The sequence below is a fragment of the Ammospiza nelsoni genome, chromosome 11, assembly GCF_027579445.1.
Source record: "Ammospiza nelsoni isolate bAmmNel1 chromosome 11, bAmmNel1.pri, whole genome shotgun sequence".
NCBI lineage: Eukaryota > Metazoa > Chordata > Aves > Passeriformes > Passerellidae > Ammospiza > Ammospiza nelsoni.
Window position 1 is genome coordinate 4,910,905 of NC_080643.1, and position 14,877 is coordinate 4,925,781.

A 14,877-nucleotide genomic window follows, 5' to 3' on the forward strand; every position below is an offset into this window, starting at 1 on the left:
CTCCGCGCTGCTGAACGAGCAGCAGCACAAGGGACAGGCGTGTGTCACCGCCCAGGGCTGGCAGCTGACAGGGGCTGCTGTCAATAACCGCTGTAAATTCATTGTTCCTTCAGCGAGTGGTGATGCACGTAGGGCATTCACGTGGCGAAGCCGCTTGGCATCGTCTGTGAAACAAGGGGTGAGCGGGGAGGGCACCACGAGAAGTGTCAGCCCCAGCCAAGGAGGCTCTGAGGAGTGTCTGTCCCATGGCAGGGGGGCTCTGCTAGTGGGGTTGGTGTCTTCAAGCTGAATTTTCTCACCTTTTGCAAAGTAACTGAAGCCTCCTGATAATTTCGACAATAGAATTTGTCTAATGAAAAAAAGAACTTTGGATTTCAGGCATTGCGTCAGATTACATCACCGAAATAAATATGCATGAGGAGGGCGGAGAATATGTATGTGGGCGGGTTCATGTAAATTTTACTATATAATAGGACGTTTTACCCCTTGGTGTGTTTGATTTGTGTAAACTTTCGCCTGTGAAGATTAAACAATTTCTCCTTTCTAAACCAGACTCTGTTTAGAGAGCTCCTAAAATGGGCAACAAGGTGACCGTGCCTTTGGAGGGAAAGGTTGGTCCCAGCAGCCATGGTGTTTTGACCCCATGTCTGTGTTGGAACACTTGTGTTTTCAGGCTTTCACACTTCAGCCTCCATGGTTTGAGCATGACACAGCACCCAGGGTTTGCTGCACTACCGTGCATCAAAATCCTTCTCCAAATGTAAGCAGTCTGGCTGGCACTTGCTCCTCACAGCTCCATCCCTGAAGGATTTACATCCCTGAAGTTTGGAACCCAAGACTTGAGCAGGGCCAAAGTTAGTCCTGCTCATCAGCTTCCTGGCCTGCACTGTAGTGGTTTATGTGCTATCCCTGCCCAGGGAATGCTGATAACACAAAAGCCTTTGTGGCAGGCAGCGACCAGCCTGTGGTCACATTTGGATTCCAGCCTTCCTGAAGGCTTTAAGGCATCATGATCTCCACACTTTGTCCCTGAGGATGCTCTCCATGGCTCCCAGGAAGTTCTGAGTCTGGAGGAGGCCAGAGAAACTCTGATACGAGGAAAGGCTGAGGGAACTGGGATGGTTCAGCCTGGGGTGACCTAATTGTGGCCTTCCAGTACCTGAAGGGAGGCTGCAACAAATATGGAGAGAGAGACTATTTACATTGGCCTGGAGTGATAGGACAAAGGGGAATGGCTTCAAACTGATGGACAGTAGGTTTAGATTAAATATTAGGAAGAAATGCTTTCCTCTGAGGGTGGTGAGGCCCTGGCACAGGTTACCCATATAAGCTGCGGCTGTTCCATCCCTGGAAGTGTTCAAGGCCAGGTTGGACAAGGCTTGGAGCAACCTGGGGTAGCGGAAGGTGTCCCTGCCACGGCAGGGGTGAAACTGGATGGGCTTTGAGGTCCCTTTGAAGCCAAAACATTGGACTCTGTGACCATCACAGAGGCGGGCGCAGGAAGATCTCTCGGGTGCGGGCAGGCAGGACGGAAGGGAGCCTCTGTCAGGGATCGGGGGTGTCCCCGCCGTGTGTCCGTGCCGGTTATCGCCCTATCGCCACTATCGCCACTATCGGCACTATCGCCGCTATCGCCGCTGCACGGGCCGCGCTGAGCCCGCCGGGCCCAGGCCCGCCCCGCCGCTCGCGGGGCACTGTGGGAAGCAGAGGGAACTATGGCGGATGGTGAGGAACCGTAAGTGCCCTGTATGTGCGTGCTCGGCCGGCCCTGCCCCGGGCCCGGGGTCCCCTCTCCCTCCTCCCCGGTCTCTGTAGCGCGATACTGACCCTTCTTTTATTCTCTCTCTTTTAGGGAGAAGAAAAGAAGGAGGCTAGAGGAGCTGCTGGCGGATGGGTTAGTGCGGGGCTGCGGGCGAGCGGGGCAGGGGCAGCGCTTGCTGGGGCGGGGGTAGGTGAGGGCGAGCCGCAGCCCCGCAGGAGCTGAGGGCTGGGAGGAGGCTGCGGGGCCCGCGGGGGAGGAGGGAGCCCCGGGAGAGCTGCCGTAGGTGGGGCAGGGCCCTTGAGCAGCCCGGGCTGGAGGAGAGGAAGCCCCCGGGGAGAGGAGCGGGGCGGGAGTGGCGGGCTCGCAGCTTGGCATGGTGTGCTGAAGAGCTTGGTGAGGAGAGGGGAAAAGCTGCCTGGCCGGTCAGGGACCTGGGAGGGCCTCTAGGCTAGAAGCAGGTGACTTAAGCTTTTGGCTGAAAATTAAAAATCCAGACTGCAGAACAGTTGTCTCTGCGCATTAAAACTCTTAAAAAAAATCTACGCACCTGCCTTAAAGGCTGTGAAAATTGAGAAATCTTGAACATCATCTGCTTCCATCCCTTACTATTCCATTCCATTGTGTACCCTGGGTCAGCAGGCAGGCCTGCCTGGGCTCTGGCAGTGCATGTGCGTGGGGATGGGGCCACAGCATCCCGGGCATGTGGGGTGGGAGGGCTGCATGCCGAGTCCCCAAAAGCATGGAGCTTTGGAGATGGGAGGGTGGCAGGGAAAAAGGTCTGAGCTTAAAGCGATAAAAGGACTGTGGTGCTCTGATGTTTCAAACAAAATTTAAAATTAAAATAACTCAATGAAATAAATAAGAGTGTTGTTGAGCTCTTATACCTGGTCGTGCTGTAACAGCACAACAAGTAAACACTTGAGAAAATTGTCTGTGAAATAAAACATAAAATATCAGGTTGAGTTACAGATGTTTTTCAGATCTCCACATTGTCCAACCCTCTAAAAAACCAACTGTAGTCTAATTGTGAGAGTGAAACTAGATCTTAGCATTTTTATCAATTAGGAAAGAAAGTATACATCTAAACAGAAATACACATCTAAACAGAAAAGGATTGCTGCTGTTTAGTAGCTGTTTATAGGGACTATATAAAAGAATTTTAAAAATTGTTCTTAATGTCACCAAACACATCTTCTACACTCATTTCCAGAAATGCAAAAAAACTATAATATCAATAGAAGCAGTTTTTGTGATGTCTGTTGACCCATTTTAAGTGCTCAATGAAATCTGTTGTATAGCAGATGAGGAGTTCTGCAGAGGGGGTGTTTTGTTTATTTACACCATTTCCCATTATGTGAAATACGTATATTTTCACATTATTGTGAAAACTAGAGGAGATACGAAAGTGCATCTGAGATCAAAAGACCCTTATGAATTCAAGTAATTTTTATAGGTTTTATTTAACTGCTGGTGTAGTGAGTAACTTTCCTCAACTGTTAATGAGGAAAGTTCAGTCTGCAATCAAATTATCATAGAATCCTGGAATGGTTTGGGTTGGAAGGGACCTTAAAGATGATTTTGTTCCAACCCACTGCCATGGGCAGAGACATCACAGGTGAATTATAATTTATTAATTGCTGCAGTTTAAGGAAGTTTTTCCCTGTTCCTGAAAATCTTTTGCAAAATCCATTGCCTCTAAGTTCACTTACTTTGGCATGCTGTGTTGTCCGAGTTCTGAATTCTGTGAAGATAAAGGAACTCACTCCAGATGTTTTCACCACATTTACCTTTGATTTTGAGATGAGTTATGAAAAAGTTATAATAAATTCTAAACATTACCCAAGAGTTATTAGACAAGTGCTTTTCATAGTGCTTCATAGGAGACAGCTGGTGGAGAAAGATAGGAGAAAACACTTTATCAGTGGTGACACATCCTTTGCTACTCAGGATTGGCTCTTTTATAACAAGCTTACTTTTATATTAACATAGAACATAATCCTATTTATTGAGTTTCACTTCCCTATTTATTTAATAGGGAAGTAGGTGTTGATCTTATAGTAGAACAATACTTGAGAGCTGATTTTGAACTATTCCTGTAAGTCTCTTAAAAATTTAAATCTATACTTCTGTACTATTAAAAGTGACCTGCAAAAGGAGAAAAGGGTATTTGAGTATTTGATGTAAAATTCTGCCTTGAAAATTTAAAGGAAGATAACTGCAAACATTCCTTTTTTTTTCAAGTGAGATTGTTACTGCAGACAGGCTTGAGGATACCTGAAAAATGGGGCAGTTCTAATGCCATGGTACCACCTGAGGGTGAAGAACATTCAAGATTCATGTCTTTAAAAAAATATTTGTCTAAATAAACTACCCTGAAGATTCAGAGGATGATGTTGGGGCACGTTACTGTAATTTATTCAGAGCCTCACAACTGCAGTTAGATAAGTCTGTAAAAAAATTACAAAAATACAAGACTTAACTGATGAAAAAACAATCACCCTCGAAATTGAAAGGAACAAGCTCTTTATGTGTGTCCTCTTCAAATTGGAGGGAATTCAAAGTAATAAGACTGGGCCCTTTTTAAACTGCAGGTCAACTTTTACTAGTAACAGTTAAATCAGTGGGTTTATTGAAATGCCTGGCTTGTTTTTCCCCTCTGTGCATATTTATATTATTGCTTTCTAGTTCCCCAAATAAAACCCACTCATGCAAATGCTCTTACAGGCATAAAGACTGTGCAGATGCATCTGTACAAATGATCAATAATTGAGGTGTTGTTTGCATAGCAAGTTGGAGGTGTGGCTTTTGCTGTGTGATGTTGCAGCTGAATTTACTGTGTTCTGTGCAGAATGGCTGTTGATGGTGGGTGTGGGGACTCTGCAGACTGGGAAGGTCGCTGGAACCATGTAAAGAAGTTCCTCGAGCGATCTGGACCATTCACACATCCCGATTTCGAGCCAGGCACTCAAGTGAGAAAGACTTCATTTCAATCAAGTATCTGTAGAGTGTGTTGCAAATTAATGTGAACAGGTTCATTAACTGACCACCAGCAGTGTGTGGGTACTGAAGCTGCATGAAAAGCTTGTGTTTTAATCAATTGAACACTGTGGTCCTAGGAGATAATGTTGTATGCTTTTTATAAGTTTGTATTTTTAAGTTGTACACTGTCAACTTCAAGCTTGCTGTTATCATATATAAATATATAGCAATGTATGAATTATGCTGTTTTTGAGTTTCACATGAAAAATAGCAGCATTTGAATCTCCATTTTTAAGTAATTTGATACAGTGAGGAATCTAATGTACTTAAAAAGGAAATTAGAATTAATATGAATACTTTGAGAACTGGATAAGGTGTGTAGTAGGGTAGACTTTTAAATACTTATTCTTCTTTTGTTGTACATTTTGTTTCAGAGCTTTTGGTTGAAAGTATTTCCTGTTCCCTTTTTAATGTATTGTTCCATTATTTGCTAGTTGGAGACTGGGGTGAAGTAGAGCAGTTCACAGAAAGCAGTTATATATTTAACATTTTCGATTCTTTCTGTCCAGCAATGTTGTCTGTTTAGATTTATTTTATATAATATATATGTGAAATATCTGAGGAAGGAAAGCATTATCACCTTAAACTAAATAATAATAAGAGTGGACCTTGCTTTTTTCATGGTCAAAAGAAATATAAAAGTAATATACTGATATCAGCAAAGTTCTTGGTTCTCTCTAAGTGGGGATACTGCATGAACTCGACAACTGATTAAAGTCCAATGTGTAATTACTCCTGCAAATCAAAGCTGCTTTATCTGTAACTCACTAGGCACTGAACATTTATAGTAACATGTTTGTAAGGGTTATGAAGGGTTTGTAAGGGTTATGAAGTAAAGCATAAATTGTATTAATTTTTTGTTTTATGTCTTCTGCAGGCCCTTGACTTTTTGTTGAGCACATGTAAAGTGCTAGTTATTGGAGCAGGAGGGTTAGGATGTGAACTCCTGAAAAACCTGGTAATTATTGTGTTTTAACCCTTTTCTTCTTCGAATTTTCTCTGTTTCTTTTTTTCTTTGACAAAACTGTCTTTTTAATTAGCTAATTTTGCAGTTCCGGTTGTATATAGCTACTAGAATTTTGAATTTTAATCAACATGTGTAAAATACATGTTGATACAGACAATAGAGATAAAGAATGCACTGGAAAGGTGGTATTTTCATATGTTGCATGTTATTTATTCAGCTATCTCAAAGCTTGTCTTGAGGTACAACAGGCTGCTTTGTATGAAGAGTAGCCAGAAGTTCATGTGCAGCCTTATATCCAGCTGATATTGGTGATTTTCCCTAATTACCAGATCTAGGGAAGTGAAGTCAACTAAATGAAGACAAATCATACTTATAATGCTACAGAGTGTTGTTTGAAATGCAAAAATTTAATTACCCTGTTACTGTGATTTTTATCCTTACAAGCACTCATATTTATCTCAGTGTATCAGTGTTATGAACCCATTTGAGTTTGGTAGTTTGGACTATTACTCTACTTCCCCATGTTTCTATTTAAGAACAAGGATTTCTGTTACATGAGATAGCTTTGTTTGTTCAGAAAATGTAAAGGGAAAAGTTTCAAAGTCTTTACATTTAAAAGGTAGAGTCTTAAAGGAAAATGTAAGTCATATTTTGTATATGATTCAGATTTTTTAGAGTCACTTCAGAACATCACAGCTCATTTCTTTTCTCCAAACCTCGTGTTTTACAGCTTAGATTTCCCTTTTAACTGCAGTGCACGTTGTCTTTGTGTGTGACTGATGTTGCTGCTTTACCAGATCAGATCCACAATACAGTTTTAAGGCAATTTTACTGTAAAGTTATTTCCCAGATGTAGTGATCTCCTGAATACAAATGGAATGAGGCAGAGCTTCTGTCAGAGGTTCAGTGTGTTCTTAGATAGGGAGGTGATTTTTGTGTTTGCCATCTTCTTCAGCACTGAGTGCCACAAGGAATGCTGCATTGTTTAGAACTGTGATGTCTGGGTCAATATGCCAGACTCATTTATGCCATTTATGTGAACATGGTTAATGTCCCAAACCCCAACAGGAATTTTTAAAAAGCCTTCTAAAGGAATTAAACTTTGTTTTTCCTATTACTGCCAAGCATGGAAGTGCTTATGGTATTTGATTAAATTCTGTGCTTTTTCCCCCAATGGACTCTCTTGATTTACTCCAGCCATGAAGGAATACTGCAGTTTCCCCTTATAGATCAGCCTACTGTTGGCTTCTCTGTGTTAGCATTAGGTAGTCCAAAGCAATTTTGCCTTCAGGAGAGCACTGTCTTTGACTTTGGACTGTTATTAATTCCATCTGTCTGATACCAGCATTAGCAGCCCCACAAACCCCTTTGGACAAAGAATGACCCTGTACCTGTCTGCACAGGCAATGAGCAGCAAACACAATTGTTCCTCCAAAGGTTGCTGTTTTGGCATGTGGAGTGAATTCTGGAGCTTTGTGAGCATTTCATTTCCTGTTAAATGAAGCTGACCTTCTCTTTTCCCAGGCACTGTCTGGCTTCAGACAGATCCATGTTATTGACATGGATACTATAGATGTTTCTAACCTTAATCGACAGTTTTTGTTTCGGTGAGTGATATTTTACATTTTCACAGTTTAACTTCTGGGTTTTTTAAAATGTACCTAAATAAAACATGTTAATGTATTCATTATTTAGGTTGGACAAGAGGTCATTAAAGATTACTGGACCTTCATGCCACAGTAGTACTCAGAATTAAGAAATCATATGCAATTTTTAGTTGTTTTGGGCTCTGTGGCATGAAGAAAATCAATCTGTGTTCCTTGCCATTCCAGTACAGCTAATGACTATTGGAAAAGGTGACAAGGAATAAATGCACACAGATTGAGATCTCAGATTTTTCTGGTACCTTTTTCATCCAAGTACAGTGAACAATCACTGGATTTTTTTGGTGCTAATAACCATAGTTAATTCTATGACTCTCGCATCTGATGCTTTACAGGGATCATGGAATGGTTAGGGTTGAATGCCTTAATATTATCCAATTAAATACATTGTCCTGAAGTATCAATTAGCCACTCAATTTGGTATTGCAATGTATATAGATTGGAGAGACAAAATGTGCTAAAATCAAGCTTTTGGATTGCTTGGGTTTTCCCAGAGCGAAGGATGTGGGGCGGCCGAAAGCAGAAGTGGCAGCAGAATTCCTGAACAGCCGCATTCCCAACTGTGCTGTGGTTCCGTATCCTTTCCCAGAGAGGCCTGAAGGCTTCTGTACCCTAGAAAACTCTGTGGGAGGTAAGAGTATCTGAAGTATTTTGCTGCCATCCTGTTTCTCATACAATAAAGGACACATTCATTCAGCTGATTCAGCTGGTGAGTTGAGAATTCTTTCTCCGTGCTGTTTAACATACAGGGAATCTGCATGGGAAAGGCTCAGAAATTATTTTGTATTTTTCCACTGAGTCTTTTTATTCAAGTGCAATATTGTAATTTTCAGTGAGATACTGGAATTATTCACCAGAGAGTTATGAGTAAGCACTGGTAGGAGGCAATAGTTTATAAACACAGAGCAGCACTTACTGATAAAGGACTTTGTGAGAGCACATATTTTGAGCTTCCTAAATATTTCACCTGCTGAACTTTGCTGTTTAGGACTACTCCATTGTGCCCTTTGTTAGTTTTGTGAGATGTTACAGCTTCAGCTGTGGGAATTTAATCTCATCACATAGCTTTTTAGAAGGTGTTGTGTAGAATTACAGTGATAAATTAGATAATATTTTGGCTTTAGATTGGCAAATAGAAAAAATAAACTTAACTATGAATATATTCCTTTACTGGGCTTGCATTCAGGTATTTTAAAAAGATTCAAGACATGGATGAAAGCTTCTATCGACGTAAGTGGCATTTGTTTTCCTGACAAACACCCACAGGTGCTTTGGGGGCCCTTGCAGATGTTGCTGGTCACTGCTTTTCCTGGTACTTTGCTGCTAATTATTTTAGTCTTCCACAGTATGTTGGAAGTAGAAGTAACATATTGAAAAAATTTGAATACACCCGTGATACAGGCAGTGTGGGGGAGATAGCTAAGCTACTGTCACTGTCCCTTTTATGGACAGAATACTTTGCTTGTCTTAGGAAGCCTGCATTAGTGTAGATTTTGAATAATGTTTTTTTCTCCCCAGAGTTTCATATTATTGTTTGTGGGCTGGACTCTATAATTGCAAGAAGATGGATAAATGGCATGCTGGTAAAGTTTGCAGTCTTCTTAATGCCTGATTATTGAGTTTAGATGACTAAAATTAAACATACTTGTGTAGAATGTGTCATGAAAATGAATGAGGGCTGTTGAAACTCATAGTTTTCTGTATACCTGTTTTCTTTCTGTGAGCAGGATGAAATGCAGGCTCTCTTACCTGCCCTTTTCTTGAGAGTGTTAGCCAACATCTGTGCAGTGCCTTGCAGGGAAAAAGTCATAATTAGGTTACATTGCTTGTGGCCTTCTGCAGTCAGCTTTGAAGATCAAGACAGAAAGCTCTAGAGCTGCTCTGGATGCTCCCACTGTGAATTTTTTCTTCACTACCCAAACAGTATTTATTATGCTGCAACTTGTAAATGCCATTATTTGGAGCTGCACTGTTACAGAATACAGTGACCAGAAAATTGGTAATTTTATAATTGTGAATTTGTTTGTAAAACAGTGATCTGGAGTATCTACCTGTATTAAAAAAAAAGACAAAAGCAAAACAACAAGTCACGAATCAAACCTTCAACCAAACCTTCAGCCATTTGTTCTGATGAACTATAAGAACATCTATAGCAAATAATAGCATTTATCAGGGGAGTAAGGGGAGGAGGTAGAGGGTGAAGGTGGTTGATAAAGTCTTGTGCACTGACAAATAAGTAGTGTTTTATATACCCTTAAAATAAACTGCACATTAAGCATTCAATAGTTGGGTGTACCTTTAAGAATAAAACTACAGGATTTTTTTTTCTTCCTGCAACTTGTTTAAAAACCCAAACCAAACAAAAACCAACCCCCCACCCCCTTTATTTGTTAGATGTCATTTTTGCATTATGAAGATGGTGTCCTGGATCCAAGTTCCATCATCCCCCTGATAGATGGGGGGACAGAAGGTTTCAAGGGCAATGTCCGTGTGATCATTCCTGGGATGACAGCGTGTGTTGAATGCACACTTGCACTTTACCCACCACAGGTAACTCCCCCAGTGAAATTGCCATCTCTTCATATTCCTCTGCCTTGCTGGCTTCTTTTCTTAGTACTACTCCTAATTTATCTTGGTTTCTTCTGGTTTTCCTCCCCTGCCCACCCAGGTCAATTTTCCCATGTGCACCATAGCATCCATGCCCAGACTGCCAGAGCATTGCATTGAGTATGTCAGGATATTGCAGTGGCCAAAGGAACAGCCTTTTGGAGGTAATTAATGTATTGTAATGGTGCTAAATGAACATTTCTCCTTTTAATTAACTTGAGTTGGGTGTATGCTTTTAATGAAACAGTCCTGACTCTTAACCTTGTGTGGTTCATTGTCATATTGAATCTAAGCCTCCTCTGAGCTGGAGATGGATTTTCTCTTCTTGAATTCATTCTCCAGTTCCATATTTGCTCTTGTTTCTCACACTGCACAGTGTCTTTCCTGAATTGAAATGTAACCTGTAACAGCTCTGTAAATTGTGCAGTGATTATAGTTTGTGTTAAAATTAAAGATGTTTGTACAAATAATACTTTGGTTATTTAAAATGTCAAGTTTCAATAGCTTCATGGGGTATTCATTATAAATTTAAACAAGGATCTTTTTAGACCAAAAGAATGCTGTGTTTCAGAACTTTTATAATTGCAATTTCTCTCTAAATTCTTTACTGTAGAAGGTGTTGCATTGGATGGAGATGACCCTGAACATATACAGTGGATTTACCAGAAGTCTTTAGAAAGAGCATCACAATTTAACATTAAAGGTGTTACCTACAGACTCACCCAAGGTAAGGGGATGGCATTTCACCAAGTTGTGGCATTTGCACCTAGGCTGGATTGGCATTCTTTGTATTTGTTATGACTAAGCTGGCAGCTGTGCAGGGATAATTCTCCTCACCCTTAAAACAGAAACAAGCAGCTTGTTTCCTGTGCCAGCACAAATATTTTTATGACAAATCAGATGTTCAGGCATTCATGATGAATCAGAGGAACCTATCTGGGATAAAGCTGAACATTCTTTTTGCTATTTTATTTTTAACTTGAAGCAGCTCCACAGTTTACATTACATGGTGACCACTCTTGCTGGTTCAAAGAGTAAAAACAAAGGGACTTGATTGTCTTTTTTAGCAACATTTTGTGCCAGTTCAGGCTGGTTAAGTCTATGGCATCTGTTCCTCTCTGCTGTCCCTGCCTCTGTTCACAGGCAAGTGCAGTATGCTGACACTCATTTCATCAGCATTTCAAACACTAACCAAATAAAAATCTCCACTATCTTTCCTTTGTGCATTTCCCAGTTTAACAGGAAAAGAACAGTTTTAATTTTCCCTGCTAAATAGAGAACACTTGCTTTCAGAGTTTGTTCAGTAGTTCTCTTTGTTTGATACCTGCTTTTTTCAATGTGCTTGATCCATTGCTAATATAAAAATTGCCCAAGTACTGCAGCAGCATCCCATTATACATGTTTGTTACAGAAATTCCTGGACACTTGAAAGTACTTTTGGAATCACCCTTTGAAATTATTCTGTTTAAATTAGTCTCTCAATAGAGTTTCTTAGAAAACCCAGAGCTGTATGTTTTGTTTTTACAGGGGTGATTAAACGAATTATTCCAGCAGTAGCTTCTACAAATGCAGTAATTGCAGGTATGCTGTAAGAACTCATTTCACTTCTACTTTACTGACTTGAGAATTTTGTGGGACAAAAATTTGGAATTGAGAATCTGGAGAGGATAATAGTAAATTTTAAATGTGTCTGTTTTTATTCTTACAGCCATATTTCTGTTTTCCATAGAGAAACTGTGACTGAATAAATGTTATCACTCTGGGAGAGAGCAAAAGCTGGGGAAAAAAATTGAAAAACACAGTACATAGGCTTGACATATCTCAGATTAGTGCCAAATCTATGGTGTTAATGCACAGAACTACCAGCTGCATTCAGTTTATTTTTATAGATTGTTATACTTGATTGTTTCTGTCACTTTTTGTCCAGCTGTGTGGTGTCTGCATGTCTGGTAGAGCTAGGTGAAGAAATTCTTTTTTCTCATTGCAGCTGTTTGCGCCACGGAGGTTTTTAAGATAGCCACAAGGTATTTAATTTCTTATTAATTAATTAATTAATTACAGACATGATTTCCAGCAGAATGCCATGAATCCACACTGACATATTTGTCATTACAGTGCATATGTTCCTCTTAACAACTACTTGGTGTTCAATGATGTGGATGGATTATATACATACAGTTTTGAAGCTGAAAGAAAGGTTAGTGCCATTAAAGGCTTGAAGGAATTTTTCCTTGATTTGTTTTTATGCACTTTGTGTGTATTTCTGAACCTCAGTATTGAATCAGCTGGCCCCTAGCACTGAATAATAATATTTCTGAAGTTTTAACAATGGAAACTACAGTGTTACTGGTCTGCTATTTCTGCAAAGTAGAGCTACAAAATAAGATTTTCAAACCTAAGATGACTCATGGGCAGATGATCTAAAAAAGAGGTTATGGCAAAAATTGATCTGAAAGTTTGTAATATTGTATTTAATGTCAGATTAAATTTGTCATTCATAAATACTTAGGTGCTGTTGGGAGCCAATCAGTGACAGACTTCAGAAGGAAATGGGTTTTGTCATTAATATTTACAACCATTAATATTTCTAGAGGTAAAATTTCAGAAAAACACAACATAAACACTTTATAGACCTTACTAGCAGCTTTTCTAAAATCATCTTTAACATGATGTGTGTTCTTGTGCTGTTTTGTGGTAGGAGAACTGTCCAGCCTGCAGCCAGCTTCCCCAAAACATAGAGATTTCCCCATCAGCCAAATTGCAGGAGATCCTGGATTACTTAACAAATAATGCTTCATTGTAAGTTGCAACCATTCTGAGTAATTTGATAATTTGATGATTTATTGCTTATAAAAGGTAATTTTAAAATGTGTTTTTTAACCTGATTCCTTGGTTTTGTTTTGTTCTGTTCTGTTTGTTTGTTTTTAAATGTTTTATATATAGGCAGATGAAATCTCCTGCAATCACAGCAACTATGTATGGAGGAAATAAAACGCTTTATTTACAGGTAATCTGAACATACATAATTTACTTCAATAGTCTGAATTTACTTAAATTTACTGAATTTGAAAAAAAAATTTGGCTTTTTTTAATTTTGTTTGCAGACAGTAGCTTCAATTGAAGAACGAACAAGGCCAAATCTTTCCAAGACACTAAAAGGTATTATGGAGCTGTCATGTGTTGATTTTCAAGTTAGAGAAAGTTGGGAGAGGTTGAGAAAGTTAGAGAAGTTTTCAAGTTAGAGGGTCAGTTTCACCCCTCTGTGTGGATATTTAGGTTTGTTTTGCATTATGCAGTAGAATTTGCTTCATTGTCTTTTTACTTTCAATACACATTGAATTTTAGTTTCACATTTCTCAGGTATATTTATTGTTTAAAGGTGAAGTGCAGGCAGATGCACAGAATTTACTTCTGTAAATTACACGCTTTCCAGTAGAGTTTTATATATATTTCTCAAGGTCTGTTTCCTGCTTAAATTAGATTAATATTAATTTAGCCAGTGAGCTGTTTGCAGCTTTATTTAATCACATTTACAGTTTGTGAGGATAGCAATTCTAATTTTTTTGGGCTTCTTGAAAAGGCAAAGCACGTGGATTTAATTAAATTAATTAAGCTTTTCTTTCTGTTTCAGAACTGGGGCTTGTGGATGGCCAGGAACTTGCAGTTGCTGATGTTACTACACCACAGACTATGTTGTTCAAACTTCACTTTACCACTTAATTTATTCATAAGTAAAGTGCAAATACAGCAAGAGAAGTCTGTCCCCACCTTATAAAATAAACATACTCTGTGGGTGTTAAGGCAGCCTGAAATGTTCCTGTTAGTGCCAGCATGGTTGAAGGTTAGGAAATCTAAATGAATCACCATATTTCAGAATTGTATGTAGAAGCCAATATTTGGTGGATTATATTTGTATAAATGCTTATTCATGTACAGACCTCTGATGTATAGAAATACACTTCTCCCAGATTTTGTTGTCAAAATGTTCATGCTAATGTACTTCCAAACACATGGAACTTTAAGGTGGCCAAAAGTCTTGTTTTCAACATGTGTGCACACATATATGCAAAGAGAAGATGTTTTTAAAAGGAACCACAACAATCTGGTTATAAGTTTAGCACTCCTGAGACTTACTGAGTCACCTTAAACCAAAGGAAGCAGTAGATTAAAATGAGGATTTCCCTCTTATTTGGTATTGATTTGATCAATGTTATGGAAGGTGTTAAATATGGAAGAGATGGCTTTGTTTACAAGAAACACAAAAGGAGAAAATTATCAACTGTACATGAAAATACAGGTGTGTCTCTTCACTGTCCCCAAGCAGCCACCATGCACAGCATTGCAAAATTATGTTCAAATATCATTGGTGCTGTTAAGGTATTTATTAATAAAAAAATCAGAAAGACACCCGTGTCTGTGGCGTTTCTGTGGACATTCAAGAGCATTTATAACCTCCATTAAAAATTCTGGGGCATCATTTGGCTGCTTTAGTTAGAGACTTAAGGAGTGCCAGTGAATTCTAGTCTGATGTGTTAGCTGTGTTTGAAGTTCACACTTTTTTAACAGTGAACTCCATAGTTTAAAAGGACGAGGATTAATGGGTACAAATTGAATGAGGGGAAGTAGGGGAATAGGACAAGGAGTAGTGGGTACAAATTGAACGAGGGGAAATGGGGGGATAGGACAAAGATTAATGGGTACAAATTGGAAAAGGGGAAATTTGGGCTAGATACTCGGAAGAAACTCTTTCCTGTGAGGGTTGAGAGGGGCTGGCACAGGTTGCCCAGAGGAGCTGCGGCTGCCCCACCCCTGGAAGTGCTCCAGGCCGGGTCAGTTGG

The 14,877-nt window shown here is 39.7% G+C and overlaps 1 protein-coding gene across 4 annotated transcripts; it reads left to right on the forward strand.

The window, feature by feature from the left end:
- The first annotated feature begins 1,665 nt into the window (after nt 1-1,665).
- On the forward strand, nt 1,666-14,446 carry UBA3 (ubiquitin like modifier activating enzyme 3). 4 transcript variants are annotated; one of them, XM_059480024.1, is made up of 18 exons: nt 1,666-1,735; nt 1,853-1,894; nt 4,611-4,731; nt 5,679-5,759; nt 7,293-7,375; nt 7,927-8,007; nt 8,619-8,662; nt 8,951-9,015; nt 9,827-9,982; nt 10,101-10,203; nt 10,653-10,766; nt 11,567-11,620; nt 12,027-12,063; nt 12,155-12,236; nt 12,738-12,838; nt 12,983-13,046; nt 13,144-13,198; nt 13,671-14,446. In XM_059480024.1, the coding sequence occupies exons 1-18, from the start codon at nt 1,716-1,718 to the stop codon at nt 13,757-13,759; spliced, it is 1,392 nt and encodes a 463-aa protein (XP_059336007.1). In that variant the 5' UTR covers nt 1,666-1,715; the 3' UTR covers nt 13,760-14,446. The 4 variants fall into 4 exon arrangements, with proteins under 4 accessions (XP_059336007.1, XP_059336008.1, XP_059336009.1 ...); XM_059480026.1 differs by having other exon boundaries at nt 1,697-1,746; XM_059480027.1 differs by having other exon boundaries at nt 1,709-1,725.
- The last annotated feature ends 431 nt before the right edge of the window (nt 14,447-14,877 follow it).